Raw genomic sequence first — 11,845 nt, 5'->3', positions numbered from 1 at the left:
TGAAAGCAACAAACAAATGAATACATAAATTAAATGAGATTTTTTGTGTTAATACATGATAGAAATTATTATTATTATTATTTTTACTGGTGTCACTTTGATAAAAACTTCCTTAAGAGAGGTAAATTTAAAAAAAAGCCTTCTGGAATCTCATAAATTTAACAAACTGAACAATTTTCAGTAAAGGTTTTATTTCCTGATATTCTTTAATTCCTTTTTTGGCAAAAAAAAAAAAATAATTAAAATAATATTTTTTTTTTAAAATCTGCATATCAAACCATTATGCGCATGAATATTGTGAATGTGTACATTTCCTATATCCTTGCCCAAATGCCCTTACTGACTTTTCCCAGAGAAAACACTACTCTTACAATTCTGTTAAGATAATTATTACTTTAAATCATACACATCTCACATTCCAATTGCCATCATCTCCTGACACAGCTACTGAAAAGAAAGCTGCATGATCATTAATGCATATAAAAAAAAACCCACACATTTTCAAAGTGATTTTGATTGTTTCCTTTATTATTTGATGTTGCACTATTTACAAAGATTGTGTGCCATTATGTTTCACAATGTGATGTAAAAGCTAAAAAATGCTGTCAAAACTGAAGATCTTTCACATTTTTATGAAAGGAATGTGGGCTTGTACCTGCAGAAGAACTTGTCCCTATTAACCTTAAAGAAACCATGGCCGTGGTCATACTTGAAGGCAAAATTCAAAATAATTCTGTCATCATATAATCCCTGTGGTGTTATTCTAAACCAAAATAATATTCTGGTTTTGGGGATAAGTCAATCATGTAATTTTTGAGAGGGTGAGAGATGATACTAGAATTTTTATTACCAAGCAAACACTCACTTTAAAAGAAACAACAAGAAAATTAAATGTCCAGTTTGAAATCTGTTGTTTGTGTTAATCTAATTAATTATTGATATTCACACTACACTATAGGTGGAAAGAAGCTGTGGAAAGAAGTCTGTGTCACTTTTTTCACCAAGGGCAATACACTGTCAAATCTACAACTTAGCAATGTAGTGTCAGACATCCTGTCAAGTTAAATAAACTAATTGTTAACATTAACATTATGAATTTTCCAGATTATGAGGAGCCGTGCCGTCATCACATTTCTTAAATAAATTGGAAAGTGATCTCCACCATAGCAGAAGACAGTGGAGGGGAGAGGTAAAAAAAAAAAAACCCTGACCAAATACACCTACACAGTATATAGTACATCTTACAGTACATGTGTCTAAATGAAAATCTTACGCAAATCATATTCATTTTAATCACCCCTCATCTAGAAAGGTGAAATGTTCTACTGAAAATACAGCATCCCACCCTGCACCTATGCAGGGGTCAAATATTTCAGTCACATCAATAAAACTGCACTTGTATACCACACAACTGCATCACGTTCATAAGGATGCACCGTATGATACACTAAAATTGTGAAAATAATTCCCAAAATCTCATTAATGACTGTTCATTCTCTGTAATATTATTTTAGATTACATCAGAGCACAATATCAGTCACCAGTACACAGCAAGGTTTAACCAAAGTAACGAACTAAAAGTAAGTCAGTGGTCAAAACCTTTCCAATGCACATCAATGCAAAAATCATCTGTTAATATAGCACTCAAGTACAGCCACAATTCTGAACCTCAACATTTAATTTGTTTTAAAAGTTCACAAAGTGTTAAGGAACAAAAACAATTATCTTCACCATATATGCATTTAAATAAGTGATTAACACTTAATAAATTTTAAAATACAGGGGGGGGGGGGAATACTCCTAAAATAATCATTTATCTGTGTTAACAGAACAAGTGTGGACCAACAGACCTGACAAGTGATCTAAGTTGCACCCCAAATTTTTTCTTCTTCTTTTAGGTACACCTATTAATCTGAAATAAATGTACCAGAGAGGTCCTTCTTCATGGTATCAAGAGGCACCATATGTAATGAAGGTAAAAAAAAAAAAAAAAAAAAGTTTCACTGTCAGTCTGAGCAGGTCGCATGTCTGTTTCACACTTTACTCTTTTTGTTCCACCTTGAGACATACTGAATGGTATAATCTCGTAGTTTTTAATTAACTGTAAATAAAAAAAATGTTCCTGTAGCTTGCGCAATTTAAAGATAACCACTGAAATCAATGTAGTTTCAAGTGTCCAGATTCTCAAAATATCCAACTCCTGTGAGCCAACAAAAGCTTCATTTACAAGATACAAACTGGCCTCTGGCAGAGTTCATCTTTATCCCGAAAGTAAGCAACAGGTTTCCATCTTCGGGATATAAGAGACACAGTAGAGTAGGACAGTGGGTTACTGCAATACAGTTGGGAAAAGAAAACGTAAAAGGTAAGAACAAGCAACCAGAAAACATTGATAAAATCTAGCAACCCAAATTAAAGATAGTTCACCCCAAAATAAACATGCCCTCCTATTTACTCACCCTGATGTGGTTGCAAATCTTTATGCATTAATTTTTTTCTACTGAGCACAAAGGATGATAATTTAAAGAAATGTTCTGAGGAATGACATTTCAAACATTCTTTAAAATATCTCAATTTGTGTTCATCAGAATAAACCGGTTTGAAACAAGTGGAAGATAAATGTGACAATTTTAATTTGTCTGAACTACCGCTTAAGTCAGAGGTTCTCAACTTCAGTGGCCTTGAGAGCCAAATATCAACCATATGAGATACAGGAGGTCACATATATATTTGAAATTTTTTTACATTTAACAAATGAGACATGTTGGTTTTCCATGTACCTCCATAAAAGCGAACTCACATTACTACACAGGGTTAAAAATATTGTTTTCATTATCCACTTTTTATATTTTGATCGGCATCAAAGTACAGTAAAACGTAATGAAAGGTTCCTTAATGATTGGGCTGTGTTCATGGTAGTCTCGTGATAGGTTGTGACATTATACATGTCTAATTTAAATTTTTATTTAAAAAAAATTCCCCATATATACTTTTTAGTTGTCAACATTGCAGCATATTTTTAAAGCATTATGACAATGTAAAAAAATAAGTGTAAAAGAAAATTGTGTGGTTCATAGCAGTGATGCAGTACACTAAAGTCACAAGTCGGTATGTACCCTGATTTTGGTGTCCATCCATGCAGCAGATCTAGCTGTGCAATATTATGTGTGTGTGTGTGTGTGTGTGTAGAGAGCACTTACGGACTGACTTACAAGCTTACATGATGAGACAATATCTTATATTTCCATTGTTTACTGACACACGTGACCCTTCTACACTTGAGTCTGTCACCGATACTGTCAGTTTCAGAAAAGTGAACTAATCAGAACAACTCAGAGGCAGGACTAATGTTGGCTAACCACTGGTGAGCGCAATTTTTGTGAATGCATTCTGTATTCGTCATGAGTGTATGTGAACCAAACCGTTACAGACCAAGTGTTTCACTATATGCTGCATTATATGTTGTAATGCAAGGATTAGTACTCACCCGTGTCTCATCCTCATCATCTGAAACATGTGGCCGTGCAATACTCATCTCTTCTTTGCTCTGTGCAATTTGTTTACATTTCTTAAAAAAAAGAAACAGAAAAAGAAGATGATTAATGATAAAAATAGTTTGTTTTAGGAAGACACTACCATTCAATGTTTTGGGACTAAATTTTATTTAAAGATCTCACCAAGACTAGGTTTATTTAAGAAAAATTTTTTTAATTGTAAAATTTTGAAAGTAGTCATTTTCATTTAAATATTTCTAAAGGATGTTACTCAAATATTTACTGTCACATGACTTTTCAAGAACTCCTAATTATGAATAATTACAGATAATATATCAGATCACTTCTCAAACCACTGTTCCACCAGATATGAAACCATTAAGATTGTTCAACTGGTAAAAATGAGCTCTGACAGATGCCAACAGACACAAACAGTGATAAAACACTGATCTGACACACACACTCACACACAAAAAGTTTGCCTTAAAACTGGTACTAATTTGTTTGTTTCTCGGTGCAGAAAATGTATTCTGAATAATATTTTCTTTTTTTTTAAGTAAAAAAAGTAGTACCTAATTTAGACAGAAATGCACTGCAACCGTTTACCTAAAATTTGACTATTTAGCACATCCATGCTGAATACACAAAGAAAACATGAATATATATTTACATAATATATATGATTCACTGATCACTTAGGACACAACATAAAAGCTCAAATGTGCAAAACTCACCTCTGTGAACTCCTTGATGCTAATGCTGTTAGCTTGTTGAGTCACTTTCCTCTTTACCTCTTCAATACTGGCCAGATTAGGTGTGGGTGCTGGAGGGGGCTTGTTGGTAATGGTAGGAAGTGGAGGCATTGGGGGCATAGCAGCCAGGGCACCCATGTTTGAAAGAGCAGCGGTCATAGTTGCTGCAGTCATACTTGCCACAGCAGCGTTCATTGTCATGTTTGGCATTGGAGGCATACCTGGTATACCCATGGGCAGATTCATAGGTAAATTGGGCACGGGCAGTGGCAGAGGCAAAGACAAGGGGGCTGGAGCAGGGGTTGGCAGGGGTAACTGTAGAATTGCCTTTGGCTTGAGACTTTCAGGTATGGGCATTCCAGCTTTAGCACACATTGCAGCAGCATTAGCCTTTGCAATCTCCAATAGTTGCTCTTTATCTGAAGAGAGAGATTACAGTCATTATTTAAAAAAAAATGCTATTAAGAAGTGGAGCCATGCAAAAAGTATATTTACCTAGGTCAGTAAGGCGTGGTGGCGTCTTGCTAGAACTCCGTCGAGATCTTGAGGTGGACCTCCTTTTGCGGAGAATTAAAATTGGGGAATGACTTGGTTCACGTTTCCACCGATCTCGTCTGTCAAATGATCGCCCTCTAAATGCTGGTCTTCTCCGGCGTGACACAGAACGTGACCTTTTGGATCGTGACCTACGAGCCCTTGATCTTGAACGAGATCTTCTCTTTCTTGCAGGTGACTTTGACCTCCTCTTTCGAACTGGTGATCTAGACTTTGACCGTTTCCGCTTGGGGGATTTTGACTTAGAGCGCTTTGTTCTTGTGTGAGATTTTGACCTTGATTTTGCCCTTCGATTTGTTGATCTGGATCGAGATCTCCTTTTACGAACAGGTGACCTTGACTTTGTCCTTCTTTTACGACTATGCGATGGAGACCTCGACTTACGTTTTCTAGCAGGAGATCTTGACCTCCTCTTGTTGCTAACAGATTTTGACTTGGATCTTCTCTTCTTGGTGGATGAAGTTGACCTAGAGCGTTTTTTTCTTACAGGTGATGTTTTGTTGGAGGACTTTGAATCTTCTTTTGTAATAGGTGAAGGTGATCGTGAGCTCCCTGATTGATAATCTTCTTCTGACCCTGCTGTACCGTGTTGAGGAACTGGATCTAAGGACAAAGATCTGGACCGGATAGGTCTTTCTTCACATTTAGAGGGATCCTCTGGCTCTTCCTTGACTTTTGCACTTAGAGGGCCACATTCTGATGTTACATCTTCATTTTTTGGTTTTTGAACAGATGTACATTCAGTAGTCACAGGTCTCCATCCACCAGACCCTGCTGTCCCCTTTACTTCAAACTTTTCCTCTATGGCTACCAAAAGTTTCTGTGTGGTTTCTGAGGTTTCTTTTGAATTCTTATCCTTTAAAGACTTGTCTTCTTTAGCAGGAGATGGGGAGTGTGCTTTCATGGAAGGGGATATGCTTCTATCGGATGATTGTTGTTCCCTGGAAATTGACCTTGATTTGCGTTTCGGAGAAATGGACCTCGACAGTTTACTTTTTTGCTTTTTGGTCTTTCTTAATTTTGGTGATGCAGACTTTGAATCAAGTGAGGATGACCGTGACTTTGATCTTTTACGTCGCACAGGAGATACTGATTCTGACTTTGTGCTATGAGGGCTCCTAGACTTCGACTTCCTTTTACGGACTGCAGGAGAACGTGACTTAGAGGGCCTGGAGCGATAGGGGGATCGAGATTTACTTCGACGTCTTGGGCTTCTTGAAATTGATCTTCTATGAACAGATCTTGATCTTCTGTTTCTTTTTGGGCGAGATCTGGATCTTCTACGGAGCACAGGGGATCTTGAGCGTGTTCGTCTTGCTCTTCTGACAGATCTGGACCTGGATCGTCTTGCTCGAGAAACAGGTGTCCTTTTTCGAGAACGTGACCTTGAGTGTCTTCCACGGCGTAAAGATCTAGATCGTGAGCGTCGATTCTTTCTTCTTGAAACAGATTGCTTTGATCTTGAGCGTGACCGTCTTGATCTTCCAGTTGACCTAGACCTTGAACGATGACCACGTCGGAGGGACTTACTCCTGGATCTTTTGGTCCTTGTGCGAGACCTTGAGTCAGAGCGATACCCTCTTTTACCAGATAGTGACCTTGACCTGCGTACAGTCTTCTTTGTTGCTTTAGTAGGAGATCTTGAGCATCTACGTTTTGTTCGATCTTTTCCACCAGAGACAGATACAGACCTGTCCCTTGAAGATGATCTGTCATTATTACGTCTTGATTTAGCAGATGACTGCTTTGGTGTTCTAGACCGACTCTGTTTGGATTTTTTTCCTTTAGTGTCTGAAAGTGATCGTGACCTTGACCTGGAAGGCGTCAGTTTTTTTCTTTCCTTCTGATTACCATTTGCTTCCTTTGAGATGTCCTTCTGCACATTTTCTTGTTTGGGAATAATATCGGGAAGTGCTTGAGCTATACCATAACTTTCATCTTTATCAATAGGTTCCACTTTTATGTCCTTTTCTGTAATTAGAGCATGCACAGGCTCAGGAGTCAGCTTTCTTCTCTCTCCTAATTTGAGACTTTCTTCTTCACTGTGATCAGATGTTGTATCTCTGTTTTGATCTTCTAGTTCGGGTGTGCAATCTTGAATTTTTTCTATTTTAATAGTACTGATTGGAGACCACCTGTCCAACTTTAAAGACTCCGTCAGCAATTTTTGTGATTGCTTAGAGTCTGGTTCTGATTCTGATCCTGACCCTGAGGTACTTCCTGATCTTGATCGAGATGGGGAGTTTTTCCCTTGCTTTTCTTCCTCTTTCCGTCGTTTTTTCTTCTTTTTCCCAGCACGATGTTTCTGCTTTTTAATCTTAGCATCAGCTTCTGCATCTGTAAAGACAAATATGACTGTTTACTTTTTTATTGTGAAAGGCAATATCTATTGAAATACATTTAAAAGAGTTTAAATTGCGAATATATGCGTGATAATTTGCCTCTAAATTATTGTACTAATGTACAAATTATGCATGTACCTTCTGTGCAGTTTTTTGTGGCATTCGCAAGATCATCAACCTCTGGGTTAGAAGAGCCATCTTTTTTCAGACTTTAAAAGGAAACAATACATTTAAATAAATGAAACTAAAGGCACCAAGAAAAGAAACAACAGGTGTTACCAAGCAACAACAAAGTACAACTCTCACCTTGTTCTTTTTCTGGAATCACCATCCGACTCTACACCAGATTCAGAGCTGCTCTCTTTTTCACCCTTACGCTTCTTGCGTTTCTTCTTACTTTTGTGTTTCTTATGTTTCTTGTTTTTCTTTTTTGGGGTCTCGCTCCCATCTTTAACAATCATGGCTTCATATGGAACAGCAGTATCAGATGGCTCATCCTCTGTTGAGGATACATATTTACAAACATATGCTACAACAGCATGAAAGAAGTATTTTCTAACATTTACAAGAACATATTTCGAAGCTATATGACTGCAGCAGAATTTAGCACATCACAGTAAGGAATAATAGCAATTGAGAAATAGCAAACTTCTAAATTCTAAACATTACACTTTTATCTGAGAACAAATACCAGCAATGTCAGTAAACTTATCTGGAACAGTAATCTGGAAGTAACAAGTTTTATACTGAAATAAGCTCTCAGACAAATCTAGAATGCAATGAAGTTCTAAAAATACTTAAATATATACATGAACTAGTAACCTACCAGGGCCAGTTTTCACAGCACACTCCATGTCAAGAACTGGTTCAGCTGTTTCCCAATCTTAATCTTGGTGACAATTTCTTTTGTCTTTGCTCTGTAAATTGGGACACAAAATGTGTTGACCCTCAGTTTTCACTCTGAAATGAAAAAACAAAACAAAGCAAAAAATCATATAGATCAACTAATCCTTACATATGTCTACTTTTAAGGTATATTTTGTAATCAAATAAAGATTTATTCTTAGAGTAACACAGATTTGATACCACTGAGAAACTCTTACACCTTATGTAAATACCAAAAACAAAACGGCCTCTAAAAAAGATGCATTCTTCAAGAAAAAAAGAATGGCTGTGTCATAAACATGTTTAATGAAAATTTGTTTTCTGTAATGTTGTTGTAGATTTTTCTCACTTTTCCAAGGCAGTGGGATGAGATTTTCATAACTGCAAGAATGATTTGTGATGGCCTTGGAAGAAGCAGTTCAAATAGAGTGAAATAAAATAATCAAATCACCATATGTCACTGTTTTCTAACAATTGTTTATGAAGTTATAGCCTTGAAAGTTTTTGTCATTGGCATGTTACATAATATCTGACCCACTTGGCTGAACACATAAAGCTTCTTTGCACTCAATCAACGGAGCGGTTACATAAGATCATCGGCAGGGCAAATCACTTTTGAATCTCACAATTTCATCTGTCTGTCACTCTCAATGCTTCTTATGATATGTGCAGTTAAAATATGGCACAGAAACAATGTGAATGTAATTTTTTCTTACTTCTGTAATCATATGCTGGTTGAATTTGGACATCCCATTTATGTTAATGTATAATGATTGTGCAAAATAATTATATGCATCCCTCAACCAAATGCTGACATCACTTGCAGCCATTTAATCAAACTACCTCCAATTTGCCCTATGAATATTCGTACCCAAACAAGCATTTATAATTGTTACTAAGACTAACCAATATATTGTTTGAGCATCAATATTGAAATTTTACATATCTGCAAGTCACATCGCTGGAATGTATTATTTATACAATGATACCCATGTTATTTTACATTAGATTGTTCAATTTCTGTTCTTGACTACTGATAGACTCTACCGAAAACCATAAAGCACTGTTTATTTATTTATTTTTGCTAGTAATTTATTATAATTTAGGCAGATGCATTGCACAGAAAGACTTGATAATGCCAGTCAATCTATATTAATGAAATCTTTCAAAATAGAGATAATCAAATCATCTAGTGAAATGATATTTATATCACAATATATATTATTACAAATCAAATATCGCAATGTCAGATTTTTCCAATATCCAGCAACTCTAATTGTTCCTATTAAATATTTGTAAAATACTATTTTGTGCGTGTGGTATATTTGATTATAATGACTGTAAAAATAAAACCAAAACAACAAAAGGGTAATAGTAATGATAGGAATCGCTTTGCACAGCAAAATTCTTTGTCATGACCACAGTTTCCGGAGGCTGTCAATTATTTGTGTGTATTAATGCTGCAAATAACGTGGGAACAAATTGTGTTTCGACTGTTTATGCTTTCTGACTCTCCAAGTGCAGCAAGCCCATTTTTTTTAATTTTTTTTTTGAAGAACCAAGCACCATAGTTACAGCTAAAAGTCTTCATTAAGGTTCTGCTGATAACAAAAAATTACTAACATCTGACCTGAGGAGTAGATTAATAGCTAACTTTTATTAATTAACACCCACGTTATCAAACTTCTTAACTTAAACTGTTTTAAAATAATTTATGTAACAATTTTAACGAAAACTCTGGATACCATGGTACACTTATATACAAAAAAATACTGGCTACAACTCTAAATGATAAACATAAACAAATACCAAGGAGTAACGTTACATGAGTAAAGAAACGTTAGCATCACCAACGACTTTCTTGGTGAACGAGACCTCTCGCGTGATTGTTTTGCCATCATACGCCTCATCAATCATTTAAAATAGTTATATGCAAATTTACTACTTTAACAATACAAACATACCTGTTGGTGATGTTTACGCCAAGTATATGTTTCTTGCGTGCTTGTTTTATTCAATGCGAGATAGCATAGAAGTATCTCCCCCCGCGCGGCTAACTGAGCACGCGCATCCTACAAAGGCTAACACAACACGCGTGCTCTGCAGGTACACTAGCAACTCAATTTACAGGTACAGTATTATTATTGAGCTTAGATGCATCATATTAAAGTATCTATGCGTGGAAAGTAATAGCGCACCAACACAAATGTTTGGTTAAGCGTTTCTGGAATCACGCGGACAAAGACACGTTAGCATGTGTTAGCTTAGCATCATACTCGCAACAGGCTTTGCTACAAACAAACCGCGCGCGTCAGTAATAACAGCAGTTAGTTCGGTCATTTCCGCCGTGTTCTTAAATGAATCTGCCATTATTCTTGCGAATGATTTTTCTTACATACACTCACCTTTGTTGTTGACTTCTTGATTTGTATCAGTTACGAAACCACAAGAAAGTTGCTCGCTGTTGGTCGCCATGACATTCAGCGCTCAGTCAGTCCTCCTGCATCCCAGAAACACACGAAGCAGGACATCGATACTTCTTCGCTCTCCTGTCGCTGGATCTAGAAGTACAGAGCGGCATCTAGCGTTATCCTGATGAACTCACATTCACAGTTTACCTACAGAGATGACTAATTAGTTATGCAAAGACACTGCAAATCGCATACCTTATATTTGTGGCCTACAATTTGTCATTTGTATCGAGGCAGATGATAGATCGAATGTGATCTAAGAAGGGCCCATGGTAATTTGATTTGGCCCGCCATCCCATCTGAAAAAAGGGAGAATGATAAGGATGCTGCTTGTGGATGATGGTTATTTCACCCCTGTGGCTGATTTCTAATGGCAAACTAGGAAGTTGGTTGGGGCGAATGCCTTTGACAGAGATCGTCATTTCCATTGTTTAATTGAGGAACTACAATAAAAGCCAACTAAAGTTAAATGTTTCAAATGAATCAAACTTTTAAAATGCAAATACTATCAGTTGACAGATAGAGGACAATGCACAAGATATCAGTGAGCAAATCAAGACAAGAGCAGGAGCAGCTCGACTAGAGTATTTAGTATTAAGCTCCATTTTGTTATAAATGGGATTTTTTTATGTTTTTAATATAATAAGTGGATTATAAAAGGTAAAAAATATACTGCATAATAATTGTATATGTTTTAAAGTGAGGTTCTTCTAGTTATTTTTAAATAATAAGCAAACAAATTTAATGTAATACGGTTTGGTATATTTAGTTTTTGGTGCTTTTTAAGAAAAAGGTTGATAGATAGACAGACAGACAGACAGACAGACAGACAGACAGACAGACAGACAGATAGATAGACAGATAGATAGATAGATAGATAGATAGATAGATAGATAGATAGATAGATAGATAGATAGATAGATAGATAGATAGATAATATATTTTATAATAAATAATGTATTTATGATTTTTTAAAATATATTTTACATTTTTACATTTGATCTTTTTTGACAACATCAACACATAATTAGTAGATTGTTTTAACTGATTGTTTCAATTTAAATTGTTAGTTTGTTTCTTTAATACTAATGTTATCCCAATCTTTCATCATGCGTTTTATAAAACTGTTTTTTGTATTTTGTATATCAATTTATTGATATTCCTTTAACTGCACCACCAAGAAAACTCCCAATGTCACTAGTTAACACTCAATGCATTTTTTTTTTCAACACATTTCATCACTTTAAAAATATTGGCCTCTACCAAATGGTTGATTGTTGGTTTATGGTAAAAGTATTGCAATTAATAAATATAGTATGAAAAGCAGAAAATATGAAGTGTCAGAC

General features: G+C 35.8%; 1 protein-coding gene and 1 long non-coding RNA gene across 3 annotated transcripts in view; one reads left to right on the top strand and one right to left on the bottom strand.

Annotated features, from left to right (window-relative positions):
* Positions 1-507: 507 nt before the first annotated feature.
* Positions 508-10,589, bottom strand: sona (SON DNA and RNA binding protein a). Of its 2 annotated transcripts, none has more exons than NM_001130400.1 (8): positions 10,434-10,589; positions 7,970-8,103; positions 7,450-7,642; positions 7,282-7,352; positions 4,742-7,138; positions 4,229-4,665; positions 3,488-3,568; positions 508-2,332 (listed from the first exon to the last, which is right to left on the bottom strand). In NM_001130400.1, the coding sequence occupies exons 2-8, from the start codon at positions 7,995-7,997 to the stop codon at positions 2,330-2,332; spliced, it is 3,210 nt and encodes a 1,069-aa protein (NP_001123872.1). In that variant the 5' UTR covers positions 7,998-8,103; positions 10,434-10,589; the 3' UTR covers positions 508-2,329. The 2 variants fall into 2 exon arrangements, with proteins under 2 accessions (NP_001123872.1, XP_021334451.1); XM_021478776.3 differs by having other exon boundaries at positions 7,970-8,060; positions 10,434-10,537.
* Positions 10,088-11,845, top strand: part of LOC141376172 (uncharacterized) — a 136,466-nt gene continuing 134,708 nt past the window's right edge. Inside the window, exon 1 of the long non-coding RNA XR_012385548.1 lies at positions 10,088-10,158. This is a non-coding gene — a long non-coding RNA (uncharacterized lncRNA). The remainder of the gene's footprint in view (positions 10,159-11,845) is intronic.

This window comes from Danio rerio, chromosome 9 (genome assembly GCF_049306965.1).
Source record: "Danio rerio strain Tuebingen ecotype United States chromosome 9, GRCz12tu, whole genome shotgun sequence".
NCBI classification, from domain to species: domain Eukaryota; kingdom Metazoa; phylum Chordata; class Actinopteri; order Cypriniformes; family Danionidae; genus Danio; species Danio rerio.
Note: the sequence above shows the minus strand (reverse complement) of the source record. Positions and strands in the feature narration are given on the sequence as shown.